Here is a 16013-nt window from a genome sequence, read left to right on the forward strand (position 1 = left end):
ACAATTTTCTAATTTCAAAGCTGAAATATTTTGTTCAGCTTCCATGGTTAGAAACCTTGACCAACTTCCACTTCCAAAGAGGGAGTCAAAGTGAGCCAAGGTTGGGTCATGACGGTACTTAGGTTTCCTTGGTTTAGTATAGGGTATTAATGTTTTAATACCAACCTGGTCTTTGTGACTTGAGATTTCTTTAAAATGGTCCAAATCCGTGCCAGAAGTCGTGGAGGATATTTGTTATATTTGCCATATAAGTGTGTGTAAATTTCGTCCAGGATGAGGTCTCTCTCACCAGGGACGCCCAACTAGGGGAGGAGCAATACTGTTACACATTGATAACTGCCCTGGGATCATCATCTGGGTATACGCCATACCCACAGTGCCTTAAGGGTTGAAGTTCATCTGTGGGTATGGCTTGACATAAAAATCTCCCCTCATTTGACCACGTCAGGTACTCTAGTTTTACGGGTGGAGTGGCATGCCATCCAACTCTACCCTCCATAAAGTTAAAAGAGCAGTCAGTTCAATAGTCCAAAACCATGCAAAGGTCGTCAACAAAAGAAGGGAAGGGGGAAAATTTAGAGGAGGAGGAGTAAAGGAGTTAAAAGTCCCGTTGTTCAGTTGACTCCACAGCAGAGAGCGTAGGCATAAAGGAACATACTTTCTCTCCAGTGCATCCCTAAGCCCCCACCTCGTCAAGGAATTGGAATTGGGATCGGGATCGGGGGGAGGGGTAGGGAGGTGTTATGATCTTAGTGAGTCTCTAATAATTGCTGCCATCTTGGCGCTCTCTCTCTCTCTCTCTCTCTCTCTCTCTCTCTCTCTCTCTCTCTCTCAAGGGAAGTCTCTCTTTTAACACATATTTATCAGTTGATAAATAGTATTCACTAATTAGTGTATTTTTATGTTATTTTCATGACTAAATACATTTCATGATACAAAAATGATTTACTAATTTTCAAATATTTATACTGATTAATACTGTATTGAGTTTATTAAGATTAAATGATATTAAATATTAAAAATAATTATTCTCTCTCTGTCTCTCTCTCTCTCTCTCTCTCTCTCTCTCTCTCTCTCTCTCTCTCTCTCTCTCTCTCTCTCTCTCTCTTTGTTTTGTATGAATAAATGATTTACCTAATACATAATAAGTACTAATTTTCGAATATTAGTTAAGTCAAGTTAAGCAACATTGGGGCTGGTCAGTCGTTGGATGGGTGACCGCTCTCCTCGGCGTTGATTCCTTGGGAAAGGATCTTTACCATAATTTCCTCAGTCTACTCAGCTGTAAATGAGTACCTATCCCTGATGGGGTAGGGTCCAGCTATGGGTTAAATAGCAAAACTCAGCAATGATGGAAAGAAATGAAGGAATAAACGACAACGACGTAAATGGAACCTCTGGCAACAGAGGAGCTTCGTCCGGCAACCAGGTATTCAACCCAATTGAAGGGGAAGACGGTCAGGTACTTGGAGGTCGTCATCCAGCAACTGATCACCACAACGACAGTCATCAACAGCCTGAGATTGGAGCTACAGAAGCAAAAAGGAAGAAATGGACAAGAGAAGAAAATAAGGAAATATGGAGATGCTATATCAGAAGCAACCCGACGGAGAGAGGATATAGAAGAAGATTGGTCAACATCTGGAATGAGAGGAATAACACCCCCAAACAGAGCAGAGGCTGGCAGACCAAGTAAGAAACATAAAGAAAAAGAACTGGCTCTCCCCAACAGAAAGAGAAGAACTGGAAAGGGAAATGTCACACGACAACGAATTACACGAAGACGAACTGAGAGACGATGCCACAGAAGACGACAGGGAGGATGAGGTATCAAACAACGACACACGAAGAAACACCGACGAAGTAACAGAGAGGACGGAATGGGTAGAAAAGATTAGACAATGGATGGAGCCAGATACAGAGAGAACAAAGATCCCCTCCATGAAAGCCTACAACACCAAGAAATTAAGGAGAAAACTAGTGAGGTCAATGAAATAATGGGCATAATACACACCACCAGTATCACAGAAACAAATAACTTGGTATATGCAGGAGCAAGATTAGTAGCAGAACTGATGGGGACACGAACACCAACACAACCAACCCAACAGAAACCAAAACAGCAACCTCCTTGGAAAAGGCGCCTGGAAAAGCAAATCATGGTGATGAGATCTGACTTGAGTAAACTGAAAGACATGGCAGAAAAAAGGCTAAGAAGCAAGAAAACAAGGGAGGAACTCAACGAGAAATACAAAGTACAAGAGAGGGGACTAAACAACACAATAGAAGATGTAAAACAGAGGCTTAAGGCCAAAGCACATAAGATCCAACGGTACATGAACAGGAATAAGGGATACCAACAGAACAAACTATTCGGAACCAACCAGAAAAGACTATACAGCCAACTAAGAGGGGAAGACAACCACCCAGAAATTCCTGAAGCCGAACCAAGTAAGAGACTCTGGGAAAACATATGGAGCAACCCGGTATCACACAACAAACATGCAACATGGCTCCAGGAAGTCAAGGAAGAAGAAACAGGGAGAATAAAACAAAGATTCACAGACATCACGACAGACACAGTCAGACACCAACTAAAGAAAATGCCAAACTGGAAAGCCCCAGGTCCCGATGAAGTCCATGGATACTGGCTCAAAAACTTCAAGGCCCTACACCCACGAATAGCAGAACAGCTCCAGCATTGTATCACAAATCACCAAGCACCCAAATGGATGACCACAGGAAGAACATCCTTAGTACAAAAAGACAAGAGTAAGGGAAATATAGCCAGTAACTACAGGCCTATCACCTGCCTACCAATAATGTGGAAGTTACTAACAGGTATCATCAGTGAAAGGCTATACAACTACCTAGAGGAGACAGACACCATCCCCAACCAACAGAAAGGCTGCAGAAGGAAGTGTAGGGGTACAAAGGACCAGCTCCTGATAGACAAAATGGTAATGAAGAACAGTAAGAGAAGAAAAACCAACCTAAGCATGGTATGGATAGACTATAAGAAAGCATTCGACATGATACCACACACATGGCTAATAGAATGCCTGAAAATATATGGAGCAGAGGAAAACACCATCAGCTTCCTCAAAAATACAATGCGCAACTGGAATACAATACTTACAAGCTCTGGAATAAGACTAGCAGAGGTTAATATCAGGAGAGGGATCTTCCAGGGCGACTCACTGTCCCCACTACTCTTCGTAGTAGCCATGATTCCCATGACAAAAGTACTACAGAAGATGGATGCCGGGTACCAACTCAAGAAAAGAGGCAACAGTATCAACCATCTGATGTTCATGGACGACATCAAGCTGTATGGTAAGAGCATCAAGGAAATAGATACCCTAATCCAGACTGTAAAGATTGTATCTGGGGACATCAAGATGGAGTTTGGAATAGAAAAATGCGCCTTAGTCAACATACAAAAAGGCAAAGTAACGAGAACTGAAGGGATAAAGCTACCAGATGGGAGCAACATCAAACACATAGATGAGACAGGATACAAATACCTGGGAATAATGGAAGGAGGGGATATAAAACACCAAGAGATGAAGGACACGATCAGGAAAGAATACATGCAGAGACTCAAGGCGATACTCAAGTCAAAACTCAACGCCGGAAATATGATAAAAGCCATAAACACATGGGCAGTGCCAGTAATCAGATACAGCGCAGGAATAGTGGAATGGACGAAGGCAGAACTCCGCAGCATAGATCAGAAAACCAGGAAACATATGACAATACACAAAGCACTACACCCAAGAGCAAATACGGACAGACTATACATAACACGAAAGAAAGGAGGGAGAGGACTACTAAGTATAGAGGACTGCGTCAACATTGAGAACAGAGCACTGGGGCAATATCTGAAAACCAGTGAAGACGTGTGGCTAAAGAGTACATGGGAAGAAGGACTAATAAAAGTAGACGAAGACCCAGAAATATACAGAGACAGGAGAATGACAGACAGAACAGAGGACTGGCACAACAAACCAATGCACGGACAATACATGAGACAGACTAAAGAACTAGCCAGCGATGACACATGGCAATGGCTACAGAGGGGAGAGCTAAAGAAGGAAACTGAAGGAATGATAACAGCGGCACAAGATCAGGCCCTAAGAACCAGATATGTTCAAAGAACGATAGACGGAAATAACATCTCTCCCTTATGTAGGAAGTGCAATACGAAAAATGAAACCATAAACCACATAGCAAGCGAATGCCCGGCACTTGCACAGAACCAGTACAAAAAGAGGCATGATTCAGTGGCAAAAGCCCTCCACTGGAGCCTGTGCAAGAAACATCAGCTACCTTGCAGTAATAAGTGGTACGAGCACCAACCTGAGGGAGTGATAGAAAACGATCACGTAAAGATCCTCTGGGACTATGGTATCAGAATGGATAGGGTGATACGTGCAAACAGACCAGACGTGACGTTGATTGACAAAGTCAAGAAGAAAGTATCACTCATTGATGTCGCAATACCATGGGACACCAGAGTTGAAGAGAAAGAGAGGGAAAAAATGGACAAGTATCAAGATCTGAAAATAGAAATAAGAAGGATATGGGATATGCCAGTGGAAATCGTACCCATAATCATATGAGCACTAGGCACGATCCCAAGATCCCTGAAAAGGAATCTAGAAAAACTAGAGGCTGAAGTAGCTCCAGGACTCATGCAGAAGTGTGTGATCCTAGAAACGGCACACATAGTAAGAAAAGTGATGGACTCCTAAGGAGGCAGGATGCAACCCGGAACCCCACACTATAAATAACCACCCAGTCAAATTGGAGGACTGTGATAGAGCAAAAAAAAATAAATAAATAAAAATAAAAATAATAATAATAATAATAATAACAATAATAATAATAATAATAATAATAATAATAATAATAATAACAATAATAATAATAATAATACTGTTGAATAAAATGGCAGAATTCAGCTAATTAATCTTACATATTATCTTTTCTATTTTTCTTATGACTCTCTTTTCTGGCTTAGTGATACTTGGCAATAATTGGAAAATATTCATATTGGGGATAATGTTGAAAGTGGTATTTTATTCAGAACAGGCTTTATTAATCAAAGACTGGTATTAACAGTATACTGCTATTATCAGAATACTGGTATATGGGAAGGCGTTTCTCTGGTCCAGATCAAGCAGGGGTCGTCATCAGTGTTAGTATCATTCCATAAGAGAAGTCAATGTCAGGCCGGGGTAGTCTCTGGTATTCAGCTGGTATTAATGCTGGTGTAGCTCTGGCTTATCGCGACATTTCAACCTTCTCGTAGGTCATCATCATGGCTGGTCAGCAGTAGAAGTGAAGAGATAGTCTCTGCATTCCGATATTTATAGCGGCTCGATTCCTAGAGCTGCATTCTCATTGGTCGAGCCGGTCTAGGGCGAAGTCTGGGATCTCTCGTCGATGGTTGCCTGAATTCAGCCGTGCAAGCGCTTGAGTAGTGTATCGGGGAATGAATGTCTGGAGTCCTGTTCTGAATAAAATACCACTTTCAGCATTATCCCCAATATGAATATTGGCCAATTATTGTGAAGTATTGCTGAGCCAGAAAAGCGAGTAATAAGAAAAATAGAGAAGATAACATGTAAGATCAATTTGCTGAATTCGGCCATTTTATCAACAGAATTTGCTTCAAAGAGGGTCTTCTTCCAAAATATACATTCTTCAGGCTACATGAACCCTACCGCCCAGCGAGAACCAGGCACGAGGAGCTTCAGGATGACCCTGCTGCAGTGACAATTGAGAGTTGAGGTTGGTAAATATCATCCAATCCTGTTCTACGTTTCTTTTATTTTTCAATTTTCAGCAGAGGCACGAGGAGCTACAGGATGACCCTGCTGCAGTGACAATTGAGAGTAGAGGTTGGTAAATATCATCCAATCCTGTTCTACGTTTCTTTGATTTTTCAATTTTCAGCAGTTCTTGTCTACATACATTTGGATACCCTTATTTTTCTTATTTAAAAAAATCAATGTTGAAAATGTGACGACATTCCCTGTTCAAAGCTTCAGCTAACATATTCATTGCCATGTCACACTTGTTCCTATTCACGTAATGAGCGTGCCTTATATACTACTGGCATTCATATTCTTCATATATTTCCAAAAACATGGAAATTTCAGCATTTTCCACTTCTCACACATGTTTGTGTTGTCGAAGGTGATGACAATTGTCCAGCATTGCGGCAACTTCGCATAGACACAGGGATGGTTATGGCTGCTAGTAGGTCACGTGACCAGTAAGTAGCTGGTAAAGTAGCCGGGACATCAACTTCACTTACCACTATTCCAGACTATCCCAGCAAGTGGCAAGTTCACTAACTTTTCGTTGATATTGGGCAAGTAGAGGGGTAGTTCACAGGTCGCTAGCACTAGCAGCTGCTAAATTAGCCCCGTGTCAATGAGCTTTAGAAGAGGGTGGAGAGTAAAATGGAAGACAGAGAATATGAAAATAGGTACTGTATAAGGAACAAAAGGGGTTGCAGCTAGGGGTTGAGTTTTTAGTAATCATATTATTTGCATCAAATAAGAGCTGAACATGAAGAGTTTGTATTAGCTTTTGCATACTTTGAGGAGATATAATTCAGTATTCCTTAACTGAATAGTACAGTTGACATTTTGTTTGTGCTAGGTGATAAATAGGTATTTTAGTTTTTGTACTTTTTTTGGGTGGTTCTCATCAAATACCTTTGGTTGATGACACTGAATAGTATAAACTGCCTACATTACTCCATGTGGTTGTTTTGAGTTGTTCAGTATGTTGTTTGGGTTGAGATGTACACACATCACGATTGCTAGCATGATAACTTCCATTTTGCTGTAGGTTATGTGCAAATGGATTGTTTAGTTGTTTTTCTTGTGCTAGTTAGTATTGTTTTCACATAAGTTAGGACAGTTAAATTTGAGTTAGGCTCTCTAAAGGTAAGATATGCTATATTAATAGGTGGTCTGAGTGGTTTAAGTAAAAATAATAGGTACTGCAATTATCCCTAACCCATTATTGGTGCTTTAATGGCGCTTACAGTGCTGTAACTAGATACCTATTCTTGTTGTAAGTGCCGTCGGTGCTTTAGGCACCGTAATTTGATTATGGTGCCATAACTAGATAGCTATTCTTCATAAATGTATTTGGAAAAGTGCTGAAAGATTGGAACACCTTAAGTCGGGGCTGCCGTAACTAGGAGACACCCTGTATGTAAACCATTAATTACTGAATACATACAATTTCCATACAAAAAATAAGCCTTCAGTACTTCACAGTCACACACAAAAAAATACAATAAAGTTTTATAGAACTGACATTTCACACTAAAAAAGATTCACTTTGTAGGAAAACAGCATGATGGCCTTTACACAATTATAGACAATAATCAACATACCTGACATATAAAAGTTCCATCTTTCAATACTTCATTTCAGTAGATGTCTTTTATCACATAGGCACAAGAAAATTTGGGCCCACAAATCACATTTGAAAATAGGTTCAGTAACAAACAGGACTGGTTGCACAATGTTCTCACAGCCTTAAAAATCTTAAAGAAAATTTATTCCATAACTCACAATGGGCTTTCAGAAGTCCCAACTGAATTTCACAACTAAAGATTCCTTGAGTGATCATTAGTAATATTATCTCAATCAAACAAATATCAACTGGATGAGAACCCTTTCACACATTTCATATAAGAGCTTCAGCATTCTTTGGAATTACTTTTGTTTCTTCCTTTAAAATGGGATCCCTCCCTCCACTTCAACTAAAGGGAGTAATTTTGGGTTGCAAACTATGTCCCTAGAAATACATCAAAGTAAAAAACAAATAATTAACAAAAAAAATTCTAATAAAATAAAAAACAAATTTCATAACATGATTTTTTTTCTATGACTAAACCACCCAATAAGGATTGCTGATCCAGCAAAAGCATGGGGATTTTCCATTCTAGTTTTTCACATTTGACTGTTGAAGTTTCATCTAATGACAAATAACTTTTGTTACTCAGGGCACATATGTGGAAGTTTAAGACTCTTTTTCACTCTACCTTTCAGCTGTATCCCTGTCCTCAAAAACAAAACAGTACGTAGTTTAAGATTAAAATATTATGGATATCCAAAGCACACATTTTTTAATATGTAACTCTTTGATCCTGGATTTGAGAGTCCTTCACCAACTTCTTTTCTTGGTACTTTTCCTTCACTATCTTTCTTTCTCACTTACTTAAAAAGTACTAAGTGATGTTGCAGTTTCAATCACTGATAACTGTTGATGATTGATTCTGTGCCTCTTTTATAGTAACTGTCTTTACTGAAATACAGGCAGTCCCAGGTTATCGGTGGCCTGAATGATTGGCAATCTGGTTTTATGGTGCATGTCTAGTGCTGAAAATTGGCTGATTTCCGGTTATTGAAGCCGATACATGCTTAACAGTGTTATTAACCAATTATCAGCGCCGAAATCCGGTTATCGGCGCCGAAATCCGGTTATTGGCGCCAAAAGCCGGTTCTAAGCACTGAAAATCATCCATTTTTGGTTATCAGCGATTTTTGCTTATCATCAAGCCATTGGAAGAGAGTCCCAACAATAACCGTGGACTACCTGTAAAGTACAGTAGGCAGTCCCTGGGTTACATTAAACTCGGGTTATATCGTTCCAAGTTTATGTCACTTTTCATGTACATTCCTAAAAAAAATCTGTTCTGGGTTACAGGGGATGTTCTGAGATTATGTCATTGTCTTATGCTGCAACAGAACAGTAAAAGTACATACAGCTACAATAAACTCAAAATTTGGAGGTTTTTGGGTGCACTCCACATTAGAATGCAAGTAAAATACTGTACAGTACATTTTTACACATTTTCTTGCGACATTCCGGGTTACAATGTCGTTTTCAAGGTTACAGAGCTGCATCAGAATGGAACCCCCAGTGTAAACTGGGGACTGCCTGTACTGTAGTTTGTTATCCACAATTCCTGGAGTGATGTTGCTTTGACTGTTACCTAACTTCCATGCTGGTGTTGTTCAGGTGTTTCAAGTTGGTGCTAGTGCTCTTGAGATATATATCATCATTTTTCTTGAAGAAACTAATTTGTGAAGAAGACACAGGATTATAAGATGGGCATTATATAGGAAGTTAGTGCTGTCACTATATTATTTGTTTCCTTTCAACTCACATGTCTCATCATGACTGCAATTGCATAGATGGAATTTTCTTTAGCAACTATCCTGTCTTTGGCACTTCCTATATTTATGTGCTCAATTTAGCAGTTCTAATCTCTCTATAAAAATTTTTGCTTGACTAATCTCTTGAAAAAAAAAAGGAATGGTTTCCTTCACACAAAACATTACCGAATTGCATTGAATATTGAAAGTATTTCCCATAGCATTTGCAGCATCTGTTTTCATTCAGGCAGCAAAAATTCTGATCGCCATACTCAAAGCATTTGTTTTGTTCTGAACTGGGTCTGAATCTATACACTCATTCTTTTATGGTCCCTAAAGTAAAAGTAGTTAAGAAGGAACTCAGTCAAGATAAGTTAACATGATGACACTGCTTGTCCCCCCTCAACTTTTGAATCCAATATGCATTTGATGGAGTCCTTTGCAGAATTTCTTCCTCAGAGAATTCAGAGATCTTTAGAGAAATCACCAGTTTAACAGAACTGAAAGAGTAATCACTGGTTTAACAGAACTGAAGGATTTATGAGAATTAAAAACTATGTTGGAGTAATTTTGCAGTTTGTAGCCTTGTAATATAACTTACCTGGGATTTATTTTTTCACTTTAACCATTATATGTAAACCCTCTTTATATTATGAGGTGGAATTCCATTAAGTGCCACTAACTGCACATCATATTAGTATAGGAGTTTTTATTTCAACTAAAGCTGCAATAAGGTATATAATCAAAAGAGGTTATTTTCCAAATTTCACACAAAGTGTGCACCAATTCATGCAACTGTAAACATTTACTACTGTGACACTATAATTAAACATTTTAGCCAAAAGATTTCTCATTTTCACCATGTTCAAGTCAAGATTATTTCTACCTTACCATACCATCTTTCTATTATGTGTGCTTCTCCAAACTTCATTATGAAATCCAGATGAGCAGCTAGGCCAGTTATAGGTAAAGGCAACACCAGTAGCCTTACTCGATAGGACTTTTTATTTTTATTTTTTGTCAGTATATCCAGCTGAAGTGCAAGAAGAGCTGGTTACTCTGTTTATGAATGTACAGGTTTGTACTTCTCATATGAACAAATCCATATTAATACAATGCCACAAACTATACTGATCTGTTTTACCAGCAGAGTCATCACTACCCCATGTACTGGTGTGGTGGTGTCATCTTCATGTTCAGCAGATGAATTTGTACTGATAGAATAGGAACCCCAGAGCCATCTGCCCTTATTTGAGGATTTTAATTATTCACTACTAATGAGTAGCTACCTGTCATAAGGTTGACAAATATTATGAAGTGGAATAATAAACCTCTTTCACCATCCATGGAGTAATGAAAATTATTCATCATCAACTCCAAAGTATGCTACCTAGCATGATTGCCATTATGCATAGTTTAACACCAAATAACTGGAGTCTCTCTTAATAGACTGAAGTCGGCACTATGAAGGGACCACCAAGTGGTGAGGCCACCAAGGTCAAAAAGGATTTGGTTTCAGAACCCGGGTTATGCCTTGGTCAAGATCTATATATCAAAGAGCAAGAAGGGACGAATAATAGAAAAAAAGAGAGGATCAACCAAAATCCTGTATGGATGCTAGAAACTAGCCTTGGTAATATGGTAGCACCCATCAAAGTAAAGGACTGTCCCCTCACTATTGCCCAAGTTACTCATTGCACCTCCAAGCCCAATGATCTTTTTCACTTTAATCCTAAAAATATAACAGATTCCTGTGGACATTTTGTTTTAAAAAACTTGTATGGTATCCTATACCACATTTTCAACAGTCTACCAAAGAAGTTGTAAGAAAAACTTCAATTTTATACAAAGCACAAAACAGAGATAAACAGTTCCAAACTTACCAAATGTTAAGAACACAAGGTGACGCTGAAGAGCAGGACAAAAATGATACACTAAAGGCAAGACTCCATATGTAATTAGTGTTGTTGAGAAGGCCCATATCAACACAGTCCTAAAAGCACTGAAAAAGAATTTTGTTGTTGAAAATTTGGATAGATTACTCCAGCAAATACCAAAATACTTTGGTATCACACATAATTTTTTAAGGATTGATAAACATAATGCACTGAAAACGTATAAGTACACTTGTGTTGGAAAATGTTTGCAATGAATTTACCTTTGAGCAAATGATAAAAATAACAGAATAATAATACTGAATTATTTCTTCAGTAAACAACCTTTATTTCCTTATTGCTCTTTTCCTCATCCAGTATGTACGTGCAATGCATGAGGTAAAAGAATAGAATTCACATATGCTGCAAACTGATTAAGAGACTGCCTCCTACGAAGTCTTCATATGTAGTGACGAAAAACGTCCTCACTACATATTTAAGACTTCGTAGGAGGCAAAGTCTCTTAATCAGTTTACATCATCTGTGAATTCTATTGTTTTACCTTATGCATTGCACGTACATACTGCAGGAGGAAAAGAACAATAAGGAAATAAAGGTTGCTTACTGAAGAAATAATTCAGTATGATTAATCTGTCAGTTTCAACATTTGCTCAAAAGGAAATTCATCGCCATCATTCTCCAACACAAATGTACTCAAATATTACCATATAAATATGCAGAATCTAGTTATTTATATGCTAATACTCCAGAGCAAATTTAAGAAGACTTCAAAAGTATAAATCATTCAATAAAACCCAAACTTTATGATAAAAAATGCCTCAACAGCTAGTTCTCCACAACTCTTTATTCTGTTCTAAACATTAAGTCTTTGAACAGTATTTAGAAAACACTAATACCATTTAATGCAATATAATGTAATGAAAATACGTACATGCAAAAAAAATCTTGAATAACTTAATCATATTTAACTCTTATGTATGTATGTGAAATATATATATATATATATCTATATATAATAATATATATAATATATAATTATTATAATATATATATATAGATATATAATATAGATATCCACTCCCTCTTCAGGTATCTGAATGACAGAAAAGGTGGTATTTATACCAGGAGATCCAACCACAGGTAAGCATATTTAGGTCACTCCCGCTGATGATCTTCCTTTAATCCTCTTAAGCATTGGTTGATTAAAGGAAGGTTATCAGCGGGAGTGTACTAATTGGCTTACCTGTGGATGGTTCTCTTGGTATAAATACCACCTTTTCTGTAACTTTTCTCATTCATCTACCTGAAGAGGGAGACAGCAGTCTCTGAAATATAGTATTTTCTCTCTATATTTTGGCGTTTTTATGGGCTCCTTTTATTAGATGGAATTCTGTTGTAACAGAACATTTTTACCAGTCATATATATATATATATATATATATATATATATATATATATATATATATATATATATATTCCATAATATATATATTTAGCCAGAACCAAACAAAAATAATTCCTTTTTGTGAGGAAATTCAGACATTCTTCAGTTGCCCATCTTCACTGAGCCTCCGTTCTCTTTGAATCATCTTATTCTGTTACCACTGGCTACTTTGGAATTAATCCTTTCAGGTACTGCAATGGGCAGAGTTATCTTGGACCAGAGGAACAAGTCTGGACAGAGGTCCGTCAGAACTGAGATTATAAAACCAGGAGGCAGCCTACATAAGACCTCAAAAGTTTTCTATCTAGCCAGCCATTCACTCCTTTCCCCCTTTTTCTCCCCCTCTAATCTGGGGACCCACCAACATTCCTTTACTATCCATAGTGCTTTCCCCTGCTCAGCAATTCGGAAGAAAACAAGACCACAGATGCTCAGGTACTGTAATGGAATAATTTCGAGTGCAGTCAGTTACAGTTTTTTGCCTCTTGCCTGTACTTCGATTTCATTCTTTCCAAGCGACTCCCCCCTTTGACTCAGCATTGCAGTCCCTATTCTTGGTTACTGTAATACAGTTCCCCATTGCTATCATCAATGCCGTAAATAATTCCCCTTATGATGCTAGTAGTGATATCAACCCTTTAACGCTGATTGGACATATTAAACGCCGATATAAATTGTCTGTTGGGTGCCGATTGGACGTATGGTACATCGATATAAAAAAGTTTTTTTTTAAATTCACGGAAAAATACTTATAGGCCTACCAGGCAAAAATTTTTGAATCACGTGCCTTGGGGATGCTGGGAGCTCACGGATCAAGCTGTTGTTTTGCTTACAATCGTTACCCAGGCGCGCAAGCGCGAATTTCTTTCTTCTTGCACTAAAAAACCTCAGCGACACATCTCAGAAATTATTTCGTCACTTTGACATAATTTTTGCACCATTTTATATTAGCCGTTACATGGAGTATTTTATATGAAAACGTGCGCAATTTTATGTAGAATACAACTAAAAACAACTCATGGTTGTAGCTTTCATCAATTTTGAAATATTTTCATATAAATAACAATAAGTGCCAAAATTTCAACCTTTGGTCAACTTTGACTCGAATGAAATGGTCAAAAAACGCAATTGTAAGCTAAAACTCTTATATTCTAGTAATATTCAACCATTTTCCTTTAATTTGCAACAAATTGGAAGTCTCTAGCACAATATTTCGATTTATGGTGAATTTATGAAAAAACTTTCCTTACGTCGGCACGGTAACTCGATTTTTTCGTCCGAGTAATGTTTACACCATTTTATATTAGCCGTTACATAAAGTTTTATATATGGAAATGTGCGCAATTTCATTTAGAATACAATAAAAAAACAATCCATGGTTGTAGCTTTTATCAGTTTTGAAATATTTTCATATAAATAACGATAAATGCCAAAATTTCAACCTTCAGTCAACTTTGACTCGACCGAAATGGTCGAAAAACGTTATTTTAAGCTAAAACTCTTACATTCTAGTAATATTGAATCATTTACATTTATTTTGCAACAAATTGGAAGTCTCTAGCACAATATTTCGATTTATGGTGAATTTATGAAAAAAAAAACATTTTCCTTACGTCCGCGCGGCAACTCTTCCAAAAAAAAATCAGACATTTTTTCGTCCGATTGTCGTAATGTTTGCACCATTTTAAATTAGTCTTTACATAAAGTTTTATATATAAAAATGTGCGCAATTTCATGTAAAATACAATTAAAAATAATTGAAGGTTGTAGCTTTTCTCTTTTTCGAAATATTTGCATATAAATCACGATAAATAGAAAAAAACCATGTTCGGTCAACTTTGACTACAGAAATGGTCAAAAAACGCAATTGTAAGTTAAACCTCTTACAGTCTAGTAATATTCAGTCATTTATCTTCCTTTTGAAACAAATTCGAAGTCTCTAGCACAATATTTAGATTTGTGGTGAATTTATGAAAAAAACTTATTCCTTCCCTCCGAGCGCGGATTCTCCGCCGCAAATCTCCAAAATGCGTACGTCGCATTCTCGTAATATTTGCTCCGTTTCATATTAGGCCTTTCATAGAGTTTTATATATGGAAATGTGCGCAATTTCATGTAGAATACAACAAAAAATAATTGAAGGTTGTAGCTTTTCTCATTTTAAAAATATTTGCATATAAATCACGATAAATAGAAAAAAACCATGTTCGGTCAACTTTGACTCTACTGAAATGGTTAAAAAACGCAATTGTAAGCTAAAACTCTTACAGACTAGTAATGTGCAGTCATTTATCTTCATTTTGAAACAAGTTAGAAGTCTCTAGCACAATATTTAGATTTATGGTGAGTTTTTGAAAAAAAACTTTTTCCTTCCCTCCGCGCGCGGATACTCCTCAACAAATCTCCGAAATGCGTACGTACCATTCTCGTAATATTTACTCCATTTCATATTAGGCGTTTCATAGAGTTTTATATATGAAAATGTGCACAATTTCATGTAGAATACAAAAACAATTAATAGAAGGTTATAGCTTTTCTCATTTTAGAAATAATTGCATATAAATAACATATATAAAAAAATTCGACATTTGGTCAACTTTAACTCGTCCGAAATGGTCTAAATCTGCAATTGTAAGCTAAAACTCTTACAGTATAGTAATATTCAATCATTTATCTTAATTTTGAAACAAATCAGAAGTCTCTAGAACAATATTTCGATTTATGGTGAATTTTTGAATAAAACTTTTTTTTACGACCAAGCGTTACGAATTCATGCATCATTTTGTGATAATATTTTCTCTGTGTTGCTTTGATCATTTTACAATGTGTAATATACCGAAATGATCGCAATTTAGTGTAAAATACAATGATAAAAAATTAACTCGTTACCTTTAACCGTTTTGCTCACAGCGCGATTTGAATACAATTATATATGAAATTTTGTTTTCGTGCTATCATATATCGCATTATTTATATATGGTAATGATATTTTTTTCACTTCTGATGGTTGCATACTAAACTTCAGGCAATGACAAAAAAAGGAGCCATAAATGAACTCTTAATCTTGAAAACTAGGCACGCTGTGATTTTTTTAAAAATAAGCATTTTTTCCGCTTTGATGCTCACTCCCAGACCCCGCCGGCATACGGGAGACGATTTTTATAATACCCCTTCGGCGTTAAAGGGTTAAATCTAATTGTGATATTCCCACTTAGACTAGCGTCTACTGCATCGGGAAGTAACATTGTTGTTTCATGCTAAACATCCCCTAGTTAATCAAACAATGCACTATTCCCCTTTGTATAAGCTCCCAGTAATTCTATGTCCCTGTGAGTGAACTTTGATGTGGAATAATGATAGAAAATTGTGTTTTAAGGTTCCCCACGTCTATCGCCTTAGTACTGATCCTAGGAAGCAATCTCTTAGCAGATGCAAATATCGTGTCTAGTTGTGAGAGGAAATTTGGAACACTTGGCA

General features: G+C 37.2%; 1 protein-coding gene across 5 annotated transcripts in view; it reads right to left on the reverse strand.

The window, feature by feature from the left end:
• Positions 1-16013, reverse strand: part of LOC135196196 (lysophosphatidylserine lipase ABHD12-like) — a 400246-nt gene that overhangs the window by 205472 nt on the left and 178761 nt on the right. For all 5 annotated transcript variants that reach the window (XR_010310343.1, XM_064222798.1, XM_064222796.1 and 2 more), the window contains exon 3: positions 11081-11199. Coding sequence is in view for 4 of the 5 variants with exons in the window: in XM_064222798.1 (XP_064078868.1) it covers positions 11081-11199 (119 nt within the window). In the remaining variant the exon portion in view is untranslated. The remainder of the gene's footprint in view (positions 1-11080; positions 11200-16013) is intronic.

This window comes from Macrobrachium nipponense, chromosome 17 (genome assembly GCF_015104395.2).
Source record: "Macrobrachium nipponense isolate FS-2020 chromosome 17, ASM1510439v2, whole genome shotgun sequence".
NCBI lineage: Eukaryota > Metazoa > Arthropoda > Malacostraca > Decapoda > Palaemonidae > Macrobrachium > Macrobrachium nipponense.